Source organism: Lissotriton helveticus, chromosome 1_1 (genome assembly GCF_964261635.1).
Source record: "Lissotriton helveticus chromosome 1_1, aLisHel1.1, whole genome shotgun sequence".
Taxonomy (NCBI): domain Eukaryota; kingdom Metazoa; phylum Chordata; class Amphibia; order Caudata; family Salamandridae; genus Lissotriton; species Lissotriton helveticus.
Window position 1 is genome coordinate 1,874,716,869 of NC_136057.1, and position 19,144 is coordinate 1,874,736,012.

At 44.2% G+C, this 19,144-nt stretch overlaps 1 protein-coding gene across 1 annotated transcript in view; it reads left to right on the plus strand.

Annotated features, from left to right (window-relative positions):
• PAPPA2 (pappalysin 2) overlaps window positions 1–19,144 on the plus strand; it is an 888,990-nt gene that overhangs the window by 555,461 nt on the left and 314,385 nt on the right. The window contains exons 14-16 of the mRNA XM_078650337.1: window positions 7,743–7,908; window positions 15,775–15,952; window positions 18,617–18,830. Of these exons, the coding sequence (XP_078506463.1) occupies window positions 7,743–7,908; window positions 15,775–15,952; window positions 18,617–18,830 (558 nt within the window). The remainder of the gene's footprint in view (window positions 1–7,742; window positions 7,909–15,774; window positions 15,953–18,616; window positions 18,831–19,144) is intronic.

Sequence of the window (19,144 nt, forward strand, 5' to 3'; positions counted from 1 at the left end):
ATTTCGTCTAGAGGTTTAGTTTGCCAACAAATCGAGTGTTGCTGAATCATTAAACTAATATCCGGTCTCAGTCCCAAGACGAACTTGGACACAAATTGCCCTATGTCTTTTGGATCCATTACATCCAAGCCGCTATACTGTTTAAACGCCTTCAGCAATCTCTCGTAATATTCGTGAACTGTCTCTTTGGGTTCCTGTCTTGTTCGGTCTATTCTGACCCAATCTATGTCTTGCATTGGCACTTTCTCTTTCAGCCAAGTCATCACTCTCTCGAATTTTGCCATCACAATCTCGGACGGCCCATTAGTCTTGGCATCTCTCTCTGGCTCCGTTGTGGGCCACTCAGCGCTAACCTTGCATGCGGTCCACAGATCTCCTGGTACTACAATATCAAACAGCGTGTTCAGATCTATCCATAGGACCTTTGAGATTTTTACAAATCTCTCCACTTGCTTGTACCACTCCACTGGGTTTTCACGTAATTTGGGGAAGGAGGTGGTAAAAGCAGCTAAATCTCCCCTACTCCAAGGGACATGGACATAGTTCCCATTTGCAACTTCACGCAAAGGGTAAGCTTCTATTCCCTGCTGTCCTGGTGTCATACCAAGCGTGCTTCTCCTGCCGGTCCCTTTCTTGGACCACCTCTCTTCCCACTTATCTAGTGCCCTCCATGTCCTTATTCCAGCAATCAGTTCCCTTATGTGTGTTTTCAGCCCAATCGTTCTCCTCTCATCTAGGTCTCGATCTGTATAATGTAGCCTGTGGTTACCCTGTAATGCTTTGGTTCTTGACAAGTCCACCATATATTTGCCTGCTAGTTCGACTAACTTCTCATGGACTGCTCTCGCTTTTCGAGTAATGTCCTTTGCCATATACAGTATTTCATCCTGTTCATACATTTCCATTCTTTCCAAAGGCAGGGTACCATCTACCATGTCATCCAGGTCTGACCTTAAACTGGTGACATCGAGTCTCTTGGCTTTTATCTCAGCTCGCAATATGTCTTTCGAAGGGGGCTCACTGGTCTCCCTACCATCCCAACTTCGAGCTCTACGTTTGGTCTCGGGAGAGTTAATGGGTGGTCTCCCTTGCTCCCATCTCTCCAGGTCCCATGCTCGGCCATCCGATCTTGGAAGGTGATGGAACACGGGCCTGTTACCCCTACTCTTGCTCTGCCCACTCTCTTCTTCTTCTCTCCTCTCACCGCACACCTCTCTGTTATCTTCCCTCTGGTCTCTACTCTCCCTTTGCCTAGTATCGCTTAGTATCCGATACGATCCTTCCTGGTTCCCCATATTCCCTGGGCTGCGCTCATTTCCGTCATCACAGGGACTATGGTGCGACCTCTCACAACTCCCATTCAGTTCTCTGGTGCCAGGTACACAGTGTGGACACTTAAAGCTGTTTCTGTACTCTTGCGCTCTCCTCTCCTCTTCACTGAGTATTGGGCGCGCCACCCCTCCACTCCCGGGGCCCCCGTTTTCCAGGTCTGTTCTATCTCCCCTCCGGGCCCAATGGGTGACTCCCCTACTCTCTCTCTCTCTACAGTCCCACTCCGGGCTGCTCTCCCCAGCCCCGCAGTGAGTCCGAGCTCGGCTGTCCTGACTTTCCCTTTCAGCTTCCGCAGCATTGATGCTCTTTTGAGCCTTCACTGCCTCATCCCACTGCTTCATGTACTCATTTAGCTCTTGAAAGGATTTTCGTCCAGATCCCCTCAGATCCATTGGCCATCTAGGGCCCCCAGGATCTCCTCCTGGGTCTCCTGCTGTGTGCATCGGGGTGCTCCACTCTCTCGGTATCGGCCTCTGACTTGTGGAATTGATCGTATCGTTCCTTCTTGCCTTCTCTGCTCTTTCTCTGTCCTTCCGTACCCGTTCTTCCCCTCTTGCTCTCTCTTGGTCATATATCGATATTATAGGACCTATGGTAACAGGTACCTGTAGTGCATCTGGTAATGGGTAGGATGTGGCGCTTTCCGTTTCCGGCGCTCTTTGTACCACAAACCTCCCGACTACCTGTTGCACCTGACTAGGCTGGGACAGCTCTTTCTTTGCCTCAGGATCCCACTCTGAACTGGGAAGCGGTCTATGCTCTCCTGCATTGCTCCCCTTATCTCCTTCACTATTCTCGACCTCTCCCCCTGCTCTATTATACGGGGGTGGCCTGTCTGTCAATAATCTGTTTATCAGGCTGTCCTCTGTTTCGCTCTCATCATCTTCTTCTAGGGGGCTTTTATTTACGGGCACCTCTAACACTGGGTACAGTTTATTTATTTCCAAATTATGCACTCTCCATCTCTTAGCATCCGCATCCCACCTGGCATCCTGCACTGCCCTTACCGATCGTTTCACCCTTTCTTGCCGTCTGTTCATATTCTTTTCATGCGCTGCCCTAATCCATGCTTCAAGAGCTTCAAACTGGGTCGGTCTAGGCAAGGGTCTCAGTGAGGTCATGACTGATTTTAATCGATGTAACACCTCTAATCTGAACGTCCCGTACTTCGGGAACGTCAGTTCCTCATTTCCTTCAGTAATCTTACTCCACTCTGATATCCAAAGGATCGTATGCAGCCCAACATTCACTGCCATATAACGAGCTGGCGTACCCTCCGGCGGGGCTTCTTCCCCTTCATACGATCCCCGCTTCTCTTTCTTAAACACCGCTTTCAGCCATTTAAAACACTTCATAATTTTGCGCAAAATATCCAGCCTCGCTACTCTGTTTACTTCCTGATGACAATCTACCAATCCTGTCGCGGCTTTGCTAGCTTGGCCTATCGCAGCGCGGTCTTTCTCCGGTCGGCCAATCACGTCGCGACCTGTCTGACGTTTTTGCTAGCTGGCCTATCACAGCGCGGTCTTTCTCCGGTCGGCCAATCTCGTCGCGACACTTTCTGACGTCACTTTTCTCCGCTTCGCAGCAGCACCCCTCCTTTCTCAACTCGTCTCCCGGTTATGCATGCGTCCCATTCATACACCGAAAAATGACTACTTCCGACCAAGCGGTCACTTCTCTCGACTGTACGTCCACAGTCTATCTGTAATTGTCAACAAAACTGACGAAATGTCTATCGTCTCTCTGATAGGTTGCTTACACACACAGTAACTTCCGACCAGCGTCCGTTACTCACGCACTCACTCTTACGGTCCCCCTATCTCGGTCTTTTCGGGTGATCAATGGTACCTCATGACCCCCTTCACACTAGTTGACAATTACTCTGGGTGTCCGATACACCCGAACCACTTAAGCTCTCCTTGAACTTAAGATTTCCACCGGTTGCGCGCGCTCACAACCTGTTCCACAGTCACTCTACAGACATTCAACTCCGCCAGACATTACAACATAGATACAATACAAAACACCGCAATCTAACACGCATAACCCTTTATACTCACTCTCAACCGATACTGCTGCTTTTTCTGTCTCACGTCATCCGGATCTTCTTCAGCGGGCTGTTCTTCCGATCATCGATCTCTAGGGGCCTTGGGGTAAGCTAACCTGGCCTAGGTCACCGTCCTCAAGAAGGCAACCATCCTCTATAGCTACCAACTGAAAGGGCGAGATTTTGATCGATACCTTATATCTATTGATCCAAACCTCGATCTGGTCGACTGAACCTTTGTTGCCTGTCTGTGAGGAAAGAAAGTGCACCTATTTCCAAATTAGTTCACCCAATAAAAGGACTCTGCTCCCAAAGATCACAAACAACTTCTAGCTTTCAAAAGTTTATTGTAAAGATATGATAAGCTGCAAATACAGGCATCTCAGAATGAGATTCACGAGATACACAGGTCCAATTACATACATGTGCTCTCGGAAAGCCCTCAGACGAGCAACAGAAATCACTAACACAAGTTCTAAGAATAATAAAGCTATCAGCATTGACGCATATCTCTCCTTCATTTAGGTTGGAGGAAAACGCACAGGTTAGGCTGTCCCTACCCTGCTCTAGATGGTATCCCTACTTAACCAAGCCCCAACCTAACAAAGGTGTCAGCAGTGAATGACCCCCAAGGGAAGTCACTCACTCTAAGTCTCTTGGTGAAAACCTATAGTTCTCCAGTCATGACCCCTCTCTGCCTACCCATCCGCTCTCTAAAGGGTCCTCAGGTATCTGTTCTAACTCCACCCAGGGGTGCTGTCCCTAATACAAAACAGTCAACAACATTTGAGACGCCCCTTGCGAGACGCCCCTCACGTGGTGTAGCTTCTGGCTTTTTCCATGATGCTTTGTATTGGGCCTCATACGTTAGAGTTGACCTTGCTTCTCAGACTCTTCTCCGGCCCGCTGATACCCCTCAAACATTCCGGAACCCTCCTCCATGTCTAGGCCGTCCACTGAACAGACCTCTATTCATTCATTTATAATTGGATCCCCCCTCTTCCTTTGCAGACAGATATCTGCAGCCAAGAACCCAACTCTCATAGACTTCTATAAAGAAAAAGCTTGCAACATTTCTCAGCCCAGACATGTACGTATAAATCAACGTTAAAATAATTCAGGCCTACAGCATTTCTCATAATGATTATAGCATTCAACTTCTTCATTAATTAGCATGTTAATATTCTTATTCTATTATTCAATATACATCTCTATAAATCATGGCCCATTTAATGCAATGACCAAAACATTAATACAATCTATGTCGTGAAAAGAAACATCTTCCCTTTTAGCTCTGGCCCTGAGGCCTACCACATTCTGCGTTTAACCACATACCATCTTATGTTTTAACAGCTACACGACATGGATTCAGAAATAATCACATCTACTAAAATCATATAATGTCACACATTTCTGTATTAGTTCCACTTCTACTTAAATCTCTATATTAGCTATACATTTAGAATATAATTGCAGATACTATTAGCACTCATGGCATTTCTCCTCATGATTTGTGCTTACTACAGATAAGTGTGATGTACTCATACATTTAAGTCAGTTTGCGCTCTCTCACAGGCTAACCCAGTGCTCATTTTGAGGCTCGGGGACTGCAGTTGCAAAACCTCTGCTGGGTTTTCAGTCTTGGGAATACAGGTTTTGAAGTGTGCATGACAGATTGGTCGGCTGTAAACAGCCGGCCAATCTGTCATGCACACTGGCAGGGAGCTGATGTAAGTGCAATTGCACTACTCAGCCCCGCCCCCTACACTCGTGCTGAAGCAGTGTGAGCCTCGCACACATAATAAAATGGTATTTATTACCATTTTATGAATGTGTGTGCCTGCTGCGCTGGTAGCAGGTGGGGTGATGCTCCTCCGCCATAACGGAGGAGCGGCCACTGCATATGTGTACATGATTGTTCCAAAGCTACAAAAGTGAAAGCATCTCTTTTTGGCCTCAAGATTTAGGGCCAGATGTCCAAAATTAGGAATGCCATTTTCCTAATTGCAATTCTCTCCGAATCACAGTTAGGACATTGGTATTCCTAATATCTAAAACAGTTTTGAGTGTCATTAGTGATTCCTAGTGGTTCGCAAATAGACGTTCCTCATGCGTATTAATGAGGTAGATTACAATTTGTGACTCATTAGGAATCACAGCCATCATCGGGATAGTGGCCTGCTAAGGTCAGCAGACCACCATGTCTGGTATTGCTTTCAATTAAAGCAATCTTTTTGTTTTTTTAATGCAGCCCATTTTCCTTCAAAGAAAACGGGATGCACTTAAAAGAAAATGTACATTTTACAGTTTCATTTTTAAAGAGTTGGCAGTGGTTCGTAGGACCACTGCTTTCTCTTAAAACAATATTTTTTTAACATTCTCAAAGGGGAAGGGGTTTCCGGGGGACCCCTTCCCTTTTTCAAATGGGTTACCACCAGTTTAAAACTGGTGGTAAAGTGTTATTGTTTTTTAGATCAGAATTCAGTCGCAAAACATTAATACATATCATACCGATTTGACATTTGGAAGGGACGCCCTAAACAAGCCCCTTCCAAATACTAAATCACAAATGCAAAAAGCGGTGCGTAACAAGTTACTGAATCGCATTTTGTACATTTAAAAAAGTATTTTTCCCGTCGCTAAGGGTCCGATTCTGTGAACGGGCCATTTGCGACCGGAAAAATTATTTGTACATCTGGCCCTAAGTACCTTAAAGCCTTTAAGGGTTATCTGTTTCCATTAGAAGAAATGACAGCATGATATGACATTAGATATCTGGCTGTCTTGAGATGATGGGGCTCAGTGATCAGCTTGAAGATGAATGTGAAAGAGTTGATATACCATAGTGGATTGAATGGAGAATAAAAGGAAAAAGGAAATGAAACCTTTTTTCCATTTGCTCTGCTATGTTTTAACCCACATAATGAGTAACCCTGCTCGATTCAGAGACTTTTCTCCTGCAATATGTGCAGAAGTAATTGGTATGGTGGGGGAGCAACATTTCTCAATATACTTTAGAAAAAATCAATGAAAACAAATTTTACAATTCAAAAATATACTTAGAGTATAGAGCTGCATTTTTATACACTTTTAAACATTTAAAAAAATAACACACCTTAAATTACATATTTGCATGTACAGTTAAAAACAGTACATAAATTAGAATAGGTTGATGATTAGTCAGCTTATTAGAGGGTAAAGCTTCAAAATGGTTCGTGACTTTACCTGGTTTAACAAGTATTCAGTTAATTAGTTGATCAGAGCCAACATGTTTCGCAGTATTAAGTTTCAGCTTCTTCAGGGCTCAGATCTAGACATGAACCAGAATTATGTCTCAACCTTGACCTCATTTGTATATTCCAAAGATTTAGTATTTGATATTTTAGCAGAGATAGGCCATGAACTTAATTCCTGAAAGCCTTTATATGTTAATTTAAAGGGAAGGTCACAAGAGATTACATTGGCCAAGATTTCAATATGTCCTTATAGTATATGTTACCTATTGCCTCTTAGTGAAGTAGTTCTTAAAGTAAGGCCTTTGAAAAAACTATCATTAGGGTCTGCATGGTGTTTTTTTTCTTCTCTCAGAACTCAATTATCACCTGCAATCATCTAGTGAACTTAATAATTACTAAACTATTCAAATTATTAAACCGGCTTTGATCATCTAGTAGACTGAAAATCAGCTTATTCTAGTACTCAAACTGTTTTCACTGAATATGGAAATGTTTACATAAATTTAGTGACAGACTTTAAATAGATTTTTGAATTACAAAACATTGCTTGATTTTTTCTTTTAAATAAAAGTATATTCAGGGGCTTTGCTCCCTCTTGTACCAAGTATTTAAGAGTACATTGCATGGAAGAGGTGATGGTATGTGGGCTGTTTTTCAAGTATAATCTTTATCTGTGTAATTTATTCCATTTGTCAGTATAATGCCTGCCTATATCAAATTGTACCCCTTAGCAGCCAGATAACATAGATTACATGAGTGTTGGTGCAATTTTCGACCCATTTATTTGATTACATAGGAATGACTGGTGCATCTGGTGTGTGCAAGAGCACTTGTTGGTCTTTCGTATGTTTGTGCAAAATTGCACAGATATAGTTTATGCAACATGGGGAATTTTGGTTCAAAATTGCACCAATACTACTGGTTTACTTGTGAAACTTCTGCAGCACAATCTATAGAACAATTATATGTCAATATGAAATTGCTCCAGCACCTCTGCAATCTGTGCAATGGGGACCGTGGTGCATGTTTTCATGATTGCCTTGAAATCTTAGTGAATCTCGTGTTTGATATATTTTAGTTTTAAATGCCACTTTCCATGTTTGATTTCTTTTTCTTCCTTCCAGCTGCCCACATCGAACATGTGTGGACAACATTTGCCAGTCACTGCTGATCAGCAATGCCAATGTTAACTGCACCGCGACTAACCCAGGACATGTCCAGTGCACAGTGACCTGTCATCAGGGTTTCACCCTTAGTCCCGGAGGTGGTCAGGAACAGAGTGGCACTCAGGTTCGTCTTTACGTGAAGGCACACTGTCATTAGGTGCAAGTAGTGAGTCTGGGGTCACTATGAAATATGCATCAATAGTAGGGAGCAGCTTAGTTCTGGAGCACATAGTTAGGAATTCTGGCAACCGGTGAAGTCTGGGTGCAATATGTCAGGAAGGAAAGGTCTGTTTGTGAGAAATCGTTCTATGAGTTTTCACCCTAGGACTTTCATCCCAGTTCTGGAGGGAAGTGAGGTCTAGATGTTAGAGCCAGAACTTGTATCAGGACACCTTGGCCCTAATTCAATCTCTGATGAGTGACAATGTTTAAAGGTAGGAACCAGTACTACTGTTAGGTTACTTTTGTCCTAATTCCACCTCTGAGAAGTAGGGTATTCAAGAGGTCTGAGGTTGAGGTTAGAGTTCAGATCTCCAGATTATCGCTCTATAAACTCGCCTCCAGCCTCATTAAATGACCTTCCATTCTGGGGTTGACCTTCCAAGAAACAATACATGTCTGAATCACTATGAATATTGATTTCATGGATTGCTATGCCCTGGTACCTTTAACTCCATTGAATGTTTACATATTCATGTTTTAAGCCGCTCAGAAAATAGCCTACATTTTAAACTTCACACTGTTCTGGAGTCCAATCTCTGAACTGCCTCTGATTGGACCTCAGGCTTTCGAAGATGTAAACTCCAGAATCTGGATACTGTAATGCAGAGTGTGCATCCACGATTAGAAATAGTGTGACAACACTGTTCTCGGAAGAGTGCACCATACAGCAAATGTGTCGCCTAGAACCGGATACTACAATCAGATGAGGCCTCTGGAAATAAACAAAATATTCCAGATGATGCTTCCAAATCTATAAACTGAGCACGATGCTACTATGCCGGAGAGAAATTTCAATGACTCTGGCGCAGTTGACATATTGTTGGGAAAGTTGTTTTGCACTTGTTATCCAGTATTGGGGTATCTTTCATAGATTCACATGCCTGAATCATTCCCCGTCGCCGAGGCGGGAGTCCCACGGTAAATAAAAAAGCAGTGCCAAAGGTAAATTATAGTAGTAGGCCCTAAAGAAAAGGTCTGAGGCCTAGATCCTAGTAGCCTATCCACATCATTATGTTAAAAGGACCAAAAAATTGGTCCCAACCAATCAGCTATCAGAACCCTCTAGAACACTCTCAGCAGAGCCAGTTCACCTCGGATTTTTACCGCACGTCGTGTGGAAGGGAGTCCCACTCAGTATTTCTTCAGAATGTCTTATAAGAAGGCCTTGTTCAAGCCCTGCAGAACCTGCGACAAGAAGAGAGTCCATGTTGATGATCAACATAAGGACTGTATTTACTGCCTCACCCTAAGCATGAGGCATATTGTAAAATCTGCTGTACCTTCCCTTCTAAGACTCTCACAGATAGGGAGGCAAGAGTCATGTTGGGGCTTAAATCTTTTTCGGCTGAAGGGGATGATAGAGCCTCAACTTCCAGCAAGAGAGCTAGATCACGGGATAGTTCTTCAAGTGAGGGGAGAAAACATCTGAAATCCTCCCACTCTACTTCTGGCCCTTCTCAGAGGTGTCCTTCTACCTCCTCTGGGCCTACGCAGTCTCCACAGACTTCTGCTCTCAAGGACTCTAAGAAACAATCTTCTAAAACAGTGAGTAAAAGTCTCTCAAAATCTTTGGCTTTCCCTCTATCGTCACATCTTCTGCTCCTTTGTCGACTGCAACTACCTCTACTACTTCTATTACATCTCCTATACTGTCGACGAGGATTACTATAACATCTAAGAAGACAGTCATCGAAGAATCGTCGACGAAGGCCTCGTCGACTAAGTCGTCATCGAAACATACATCGATGAAGGTACCGTGGACAAAGCTTCCACCATCAACGAGAGAGGTATCGTCGACGAAGACGCAAGTATGTACTGTGCCGTTGATGACTTTCCCATCGATGGCAGTCCTGACGACGAAGACCCCAAGTCCGTAGACGATGAACCCGTCGACGTCTAGCCCGTCGACGATGATCCTGTCGACGTCTAGCCCATCGATGATGATCCCGTCGACGTCGAGCCCTTCGACGATAATCCCGTCGATGTCGAGCCCATCGACGATGATTGCGTCGACGACTCTACCAAAGAGCCAGTCGACGACAAGTCCATCTATGGAGATCCCGTCGACGACCATTCCATCTACAATGGTTTCACATGCACCAACTAAGGCTTTGGTTGGGGTTCCAACTTGTTCGACGCCAGTTTCATCAAGGAGCTTTCAGCTTAAGACATTTCAACGGCATGAGTATTCCAATATTTCCCCTCTTACTCAATCTCACCTCCTAGAAACATATGCCCAAGAGGAGGATGTTGATCATGACAATGATGACGAAGAAGGACCATTTGGTATAGCTCGTCATCCTTCTGAACTGCATATCAAATGTCAAGATGAAGAGGAAGAGGAGTACACTGAACAATATTACCAAGAGGACATTGTGGTTCCTCATCACACAATGTATCATAGACAATCTCGGCAGTCTGATACCAGCCATCTGCCGCCAAATCTTATCCAGGACTTGCAAGCCATGCTCGCAGATTATAGGCAGTCGTTTCCACACAGCAGGTTATTCCACCTCCTCCGCCTGTGGCGGTTCCAGATCCTTTACCTTCACCTGAGCCTCCGACACCAAGGCCTCTGAGTACAGAGCCTCCTCAAGATCACCAACCTTCTCAACCTCCTCAGGATTAGAACACTTCCTCTGAGGAGGAAGTTGAAGAAGGCGAATTGCCAGAAAAGCCCTCATGTGGATCCATGAAATTCGTACATTATCCCTATGCCTTCGCCACCGACTCCTCTGCCATCTGATTCACCACCAGAGGTTATAGGTGGGTTTCATAACCTCATGCAGCGGGCTGCTGCTAGGCTTCAACTTCCTGTCACGGTGGAACAGACCAAATGTTTCCTTCACGATTTTAAGGAGGAGTCCAGAAAAGTTACCAGGGCCGTTCCAATAATTGATTATATATGGAACGAGGTTATCAAAATCATGAAAAATCCTGGGTCCGTGCCTGCTGTGCTTCCACGAATAGATAAAAAGTATTGTGCACCAGCCAATAGTCCAACCTGCCTCATTGGACACCCCAGGATTCCGTCATTTCCCAGGCTGTCCAGCAAAGGTCTAAGAACCCGGCGACACCTATTACTACACCGCCGGACAAGGAGGGACGTCGTCTTGATCTGATTGGAAAGAAGTTTTCCACTATGGCTGCTGCTTCCATCAGGGCAGCTAACTCATTACCAATCATAGGGCGTTACGATCACTAAATGTGGTCGGATATGGCTGGGCTGATTGACCTCATTCCAGAGGAGAAAAGACAGGAAGCACAGAAGATTTTACTAGAGGGTGAGCATGCAGCATCAGAAACAATCGATTGTGCACTGGACATTGTCAATACAAATTTCAGACAGCTAGCTGGGGCGGCAGTACTTAGATGCCAGGGTTGGCTTAAAGCAGCCACTTTCAGACCGGAAGTCCAGACAAAAATATTGGACATGGCTTACGATGGCGAATCATTGTTTGGAAAACACATCGATGAAGCCCTACAGGCAATAAAGACCGATACAGACACTGCAAGATCCTTGGGCTCTTTGCAATACAAACGGGGGACATTCAGAGGTGCTAAGGGGCGAGGTTTTTCCTCTAGAGGAGGATATCAATCACAGCAGAACAGACAATACCAGCCCCAATATCGACAAAATTACCAATCATCATACCGCCAATCTAATACAGCTGGTTTCTCTCGCCAGGGAGGTCGAGAATGATCCCAAAATCAAGGACGTGAATCTAACAGAAAGCAGTGATCTCTGCAGGGCGCTAATCACACCTCTTCCCCTTCCTGTGGGCGCGAAGATTTTAACATTTGTGAACCAATGGCGAGAAATTACCTCCGATCTATGGGTTCTGGACCTGGTGAAAAATGGCCTTACCCTAGAATTTGTCACCAAGCCACCTACCAATCCGCCCATGGTACCCCCTAGTCTTCACATATTATTCAAAGAAGCTGTAACTATGCTCCTCAAGAATGTTATAGAGAAGGTCCCAGCACACCAGAAATGGACAGGTTTCTATTCTTGTTTTTTCCTGATTAAAAAGAAATCAGGGGAATGGCGACCAATCCTAGGCCTACGCAACCTCAACTGATTCCTCAAAAAGGAAGGGTTTCGCAAGGTCACCCTTTCAGAGATTCTAGGTTTCCTGAACGAGGGAGATTTTATGCCTTCTCTGGACATGGAAAACACTTATCTCCACATCCCAATCCATCCCAAACATCGCAAATATCTCTGATTCACTGTGGCAGGCGCCCATTATCAGTTCAAAGTGCTCCCATTTGGTCTAAAGTCAGCTCCAAGGATCTTCACAAAGTGCTTAGGTCCTGTAGCAGCAACATTAAGATCACGGGGAAGCCTAGTCTTCCCGTATTTGGACAATCCTTCGGAGCAAGCAGTCAGGATTGCTACTGTGACGTCTCTTCACCTCTTCTACTCTCTGGGGCTCACTGTGAATAGAAGCAAATCCCCATTACGTCCGATGCAGGTCTTTTCGTTCCTTGGAGCTCTTCTAGACACTGTCCAGTGCAGGGCATTCTTATCTCACGAACGACAGCTTCGTCTTCAGAAGCTAGCTATACTGATTTCAAGAAGAAAGTCAGTTTCTGTTCACATGTTCGCTTCGCTTCTGGGGATGTGCTCTTCAACCATAAATCTCATTTCGTTGGCACACCTCAGAATGAGGCCACTACAGGAAGAACTTCACCTTCAGTGGAAACAAGCTGCAGGTTCCTTCAACGACACCATCAAGGTCAAACCACGCATGGTAAACACCCTACATTGGTGGTCACAGATGGCCAATCTAGCAGAAGGCCTCACTTTCATACAAGAGGTCCCAGATTTTGTTTTAACAACAGACGCCTCCATGGAAGGATGGGGAGGGCATCTCCAGGATTTACAGATACAAGGCAAGTGGTCTCAAAAGTACAGACAAAGGCATATCAACAGCCTGGAGTTGCGAGCAATTTTTCTACCTCTACAAGCTTTCCTACCAAGAATTACGGGTAAATCGGTGCTGGTTCGGACCGACAATACCACCAGCATGTTTTACATAAACAAGCAAGGTGGGACAAGGTCAGCAACTTTGTCAAGAGAAGCTCAAGAATTGTGGGAATGGGTTACACTCCACAACATAACCCTCAAAGCGGAGCATGTCAGAGGCCTCCACAATACCCTGGCGGATACGCTCAGCAGGTCCATATCAGACGGTCACGAGTGGGAGCTAGAGCAAACTCAAGTGAAGAGAGTTTTCCAAAGTTGGGGCAAGCCGACATTGGATTTGTTCGCAATGAAGCAGAACAAGAAATGCCAATATTATGCCAGCAGGTATCCACAACAGGGATCAAGGGGGAATGCCATGTCCATGCGTTGAACAGGGATTTGTGTCTACGCTTTTTCCCCAATACCTCTAATCCCGAGGGTGTTATGCAAGATGAAAGTGGAGGGAGCCGTCTCATCTCCTTTGCACCCCGGTGGCCATGTCAGTACTGGTTCCAAGAACTTCTGTTGCTATCCCAGGACCAGCCGATCCGTCTTCTTCCAACACCAACAATGCTGTCGAGGAAAAGGGGACAATTGGTGCACCCAGACCCTCAGTCTCTAAATTTACATGCATGGCTCCTGACTTCATAGATTTCAAGCACCTTGACATCCCTCAGGACTGTCGTGACATCCTAACTAAATCACGATCTCAGAGCACTATTAAGACTTATCGTCTTAAATGGAAAAGATTTGGCTGTTGATGTGAGGCTAACAATGGAAGCTCCTGCGGAAAAAATTCTTCCTTATCTGCTGCATCTGGATAGATCAGGACTCACTTTTTCATCAGTTAAATTCCATTTAGCTGCACTTTCCAGATTCAAAAAAGGTGCTAAGCTTCCTTCTTTATGTTCATCCTCATTAATCAAACAGTTCATGAGAGGTCTTTTCCGAGCATTCCCTCCGGTGCAATCTTCTCCATCGGAGTGGGAACTTAACACGGTCCTCACGCAGTTAATGAAACACCCATACGAATCCATCCACAAGGCTGAGCTCAAGTTTCTCACATGTAAAGTTGCTTTACTCCTAGCTCTAACATCTGCTAGAAGAGTGAGTTAAATCCAGGCTTTCACTATAAAGGAACCATTTTTGCATTTCTCTCAGGATTATGCGACGCTCCGAACTAATCCTACATTTATACCAAAAGTGCAGTCACAGTTTCACCTCAATGAACCAGTGAAGTTATGGACTTTCTTTCCAAATCTGTCTACGCCAGCGGAAAGAACCTTACATTCTCTTGACATCAAAAGATGTTTAAAGTTTTATCTACAGAGAACAAATCCCTTTAGAAAATCTGACAAGTTGTTTGTGGCTTATTAGGATCTAGTCCTCAGGCCTTCTCTTTAGGGCCTATTACTATTATTTACCTTTGGCACTGCTTTTTTATTTACGGTGGGATTCCCGCCTCGGCGACAGGGAATGAAAAAGGCATGTGAATCTATGAAAGATACCAATACTGGATAACTGTAGTTACAGGTAAGTAACTTGTTTTCTTATGCACCATTATGCCATGTCACATACTTATTCCGCATTTGTAGAAATATTGTAGAGCAGGAACATGGGAACAATACAAATGACCAAAAGGCGAGTGGCTGTCATTTGTGGTACTTGTGTTTTTGGAGCCATTTATTAGCTAAAATATATCTCTAAAAGCTATATTTGCATTTTGCATAATTAGTAATAAGTAGTTACACAAAAGTAAATTACGCAATTTTCACATACCCCTAAATGGTACAAACCAATCCTCCAGAATTGGACACAACTCCAGAAGTGGCGTTAGGAACTGGACACAATGCCCCAGATGATACCTCTGGATCTCGAACCAGTCTTTCAGAAGAACTCACCAGGACGTTCACAGGGCAATACAACCTTAGTTTACTGCGGTTTACACTCCTCCCTGAGCACTCCACCTTTCATTACAGTTTGATTGCATTGGTAATCAACTGTCAGATCACTGATACAATACAAAAATCCCCAGCTCTCTGGAAGCCTTTAAACCCTCTCCTCCCACTACAGGCTATTACTCAGGAGTCTTGTACCCTAAGTGCATGACATTGCACTCAGCTGCCCTGAACATAAGGTGACATCACTTAAATCACTCTTACATTGCTACATTTCCATGTTTCCACTTTTTGTATGGTATCACTGTTGTAGCAAATGGTTGTGTAACCTGCATAAAACAGGCACCTTACCTACTAACTCCTTCAAACTATTACCTATGAGTGCATAGACGATCACTAGGTTTAGAGGCCTAGGACACCCGACTTCTCCTGTTCCTCAAAATGGAATATATTGAGCAGCACTCTTTGTGCATAACCATCAGGAAGCTCCTTATTACCTTTGCCAAATTCAATTCCATCATAAGGCTAATCAACTCTTTGAGTCATCCACAGAGCCTAAAGTTAAGGTCAAGTGGCAGAATACGTAGCTCTTCCTCTGTAACCCCAGTCCAGCACAGGTGAGGTTTAGTGGTTATGCCCATACCATGGTATGGCGGCACATAAGGTAGCTCTTGGGGAGGTATGTGGTGAGAGGTCAGGGTTTCATTAAAGGCTCTTGTGCACAACTGCTATCCCTGAGTGAAGTGAGGAGGACCAGTGGTGAGATCCCTCGACTGGTGACAATTTTCACAGGCTTCAACGTCATACCATGCAAAGTTGCAGTATTAGCTCTGGGTTGGGGTTAAAGGACCTGAACTCTAATCCCAGTTCAGATCAGAAATGTATCATTCTTCTCTTGCAGAAAGAAGCTCTTCTCAGCTGCACACTTGGAAGGTGGGATAGATCAGTGACTTGTGATCCTATTGACTGTGGAATGCCTGACCAATCGCTTGTCTACTATGCTGATTTCTCCTGTCCTGAGGGCACAGGATTTGAGAAAATATGTTCCTTTTCTTGTTTACATCCAGCAAAACTACAAGGTATCTGGGCTATATCTATACTTCTGTCCCTGAATGCAAAAATGTCTGCTCTAATGTTTATGCATAGCTAAAATGTTTTTTTTTCAAATACTGAAACTATTAGACAATTAGTATACCCCCTAGAGGTGCACTCTCACTGTCACATGTTCATTATATCACAAACTAGAGCATTATTCCTGTTACATGGTCACTTTTGGCTGCAAGGAACACTTAACTATAGGCCCTGATTGCAAATAGAAGGTTTAGTCTTTATTCACTTTTCATGAATGAAATTCTGATTAAATAATAGATAATGGTAAAATTAAGCATGTCATGTGGGGCAGTCATCGGGTCATGCTTAGAGCCTAATTAGCTGGAAAGAATGAAATCAGATTGAGACAAGGCCTTCACTGGGACTAAATGCATATTTTACAGGAATTGTATATATTCTATAAAATATGGACTTAAGGCAAATGTTTCATGGCTATGACATCAACTCTGTGAAATATGGGCTTTCAAACCACTGCGTTTTGTATATGGGCAAGGAACCACATAATATGACCAAGGGTAGACTTTGAGAGAATTTGATGACCATTGCATTTTGTGCAATCAAAGCACTCAAACGTGTAAAATATTTTGCATAAGGAATCCCTGGCACTACATTATAAAAATATACCAAATCTCCAAGGATCTCCAGGACCGTTCAGAGACATGAAGCCAAAAAGCGAGTGACTTCATTGTGGCATGGCACTCCCAACTTCCATTGCTAACAAGGCGTGTTTGTGGATACCAGGTGACCTGCTCCTCTATTCATCCTCAACTTTGTGCAGGCCATGAATAAGCGGGTGACCTGCTTTTTAAAATGTTGAAACCCCTCCCCTCAGCCCTGAGCAAAGTGAGTGTAGTTTTGGGGGGGACACTAACCTCATCCTGGGGTAAGGTGGTGATTTAATTAGTAAACTCATTGCCTCATAAGAGGAAGATGGCACATTCTACCCCCATCTTTGTGCAAGGAAAGATAGTATTTATTAAGCTACCCACTTGTCCAAGTTAAGACTCATCACCTTCTCCTACCAGGCCGCAAATACCTGAAATGCCCTTCCACTCCACCTTCTGACTGCATCCACCCTACAGAAGTTCAGAGATGGCCTAAAAACCTGGATGTTTGGCTGACAACTCCCAGCTGCACCCCCTTCTCCCCAGCACCTGGATACTCTCACAGGTGATAAGCAGTGCTCTACAAATCGTTGATTGATTGATTCAAACCCCTTAGCACTGTTTGTTTTTTATTCTCTTCCATTGTTTGTGAACATCAGTGAACATTTTAAAAAACTAGCCTGGATTTTGAGGGTTATCAAAGAACCAACCCACCTAATCCTTTGCTTCATTACTAAAATCCTTCTTGATGTCCCAGATGAATACTTTCTCATTCGCTTTCTCAGAGGTCTAAGACTGCTGTCACTGTTAAGAAGTTTACCTTTCATAAAAACTGTGCCTGGGGAGAGCTGTGTGCTGTGTCACAGAGATAATCACTATCCTATGATGCAGACTTCATACAAGACAATGCTTTATGACTTATGAACATGTGCACCAAAGTTGGTTTACCATGTGCCAAAAACCAATGGCATCTTGGAGCTGCATTCTTAACACATAGAAACAAGGATGCACACGCCTTTGGGAAGGTTACAACTGTATTCATAAGCCTTTCTGAAAGATACAACACAGAGGGAGCAGAAACCCTTTGCCCCTTGCTGTGCAATACATGAAATTGAACCTGCACCAGTAGAACACAGTACATGACCCTTAGAATACCCCAAGACGGTGGTGAAGTCTAAGTTATCCTCATGACTTCCTTCTACAGCTGGATTATGGATGCCAATGACTAGAATCAGTAAAAAATCCTAGGAGATGAATGATGACGTGCTTATACGCAATGTCCTCCTTCTCGTCTCCTAATACGGATGTATGACGTTACAACGCATACTTTTACTCCGCATACCATTACAACGCGGTATTTACAACGAATACCGTTACAACGCATAGCGCTTTGGGGTGCTGGATAGTGGTAAGTATAATTTACTATTCTAACTCCAGTCCCCGTGGACCCTAGGGAAGGTGTTGGATAGTAAATTAAACTTACCTCTTATCCTAGAGCGCCCCCCAGCGCAATGCGTTGTAATGTCATGCGTTGTAATGCCCGCGTTGTAATGGTAGTGCGGAGTAAAAGTTGCGTCGTAACGGGTGTATACCCCTAATACTACCCATTCATAGCTTGAGTAATAGGAGCTGCTGTATGGTGGGTGTATTGAACCAAATTTCCAAATCACGTATCTCTACTGTTGCAAAAGACAACAGAACACCTCTTTTTGCTGAACATGCTAAATTTCCAGAAACTTCCTAGATGACTACTCCATTTCACGGTTAATGAGCATATAGATTCAGCTGACTACACGGAATCTCAACACATTCCACTTAAATAACTCAAACACACTCACACATTCACTCCTAAATCCTACGTTCGAGGTGGGTTTACATTTTATGCCTTAATTAACCAGGTGTTTCAATCTCACATAAACCTTGTCCCCCATTGGTAATATTACTTCCTTGCAGCTATAAACATCTTGTTTTTCCAACAGATCTACAAATGAAATCCCTGTGTTGTGACTTTCTGTTTCTGTGTCACAGGGACAAGCCAGTGGTTGACATGTTTGGAAGATGGACTATGGTCCCTCCCAGAAGCCTACTGCAAACTCGAATGTGGTGCCCCACCACCCATTGCCAATGCCAAGCCCCTGCAGATCAGCTGCTACCAGGGCCCCCATGATGTGGGCTCCATCTGCAGATACAGGTGCAAGCCAGGCTACCACGTGGCAGACAACAGTGAGAAGAAGACGAAGAAGTAAGTGTGGCACTATCCAGTCTCTATATTCTTACCTAACATGACATGCTTTCTTTCACATCAAACCCACATGGCATGCGCCTCAGGTGCAGAGGTATATAAGATACGGTAAACAACAACAGATGGGATTGGTGAAAACCACAGGGTGGTCACTCATCACTAAATAAACAATTCTCTTCTAGTTCCATATCATAATCAAAATGTTCCAATCCAGTACACCATCGACGTCCAAAGTTTTCAGTGGATAGGGTGAGGAGGTGTCCTCGCTGGCCAGGAAAATAGAAGCCTCCAGTTGAAAGGGTAATGAGGACAGT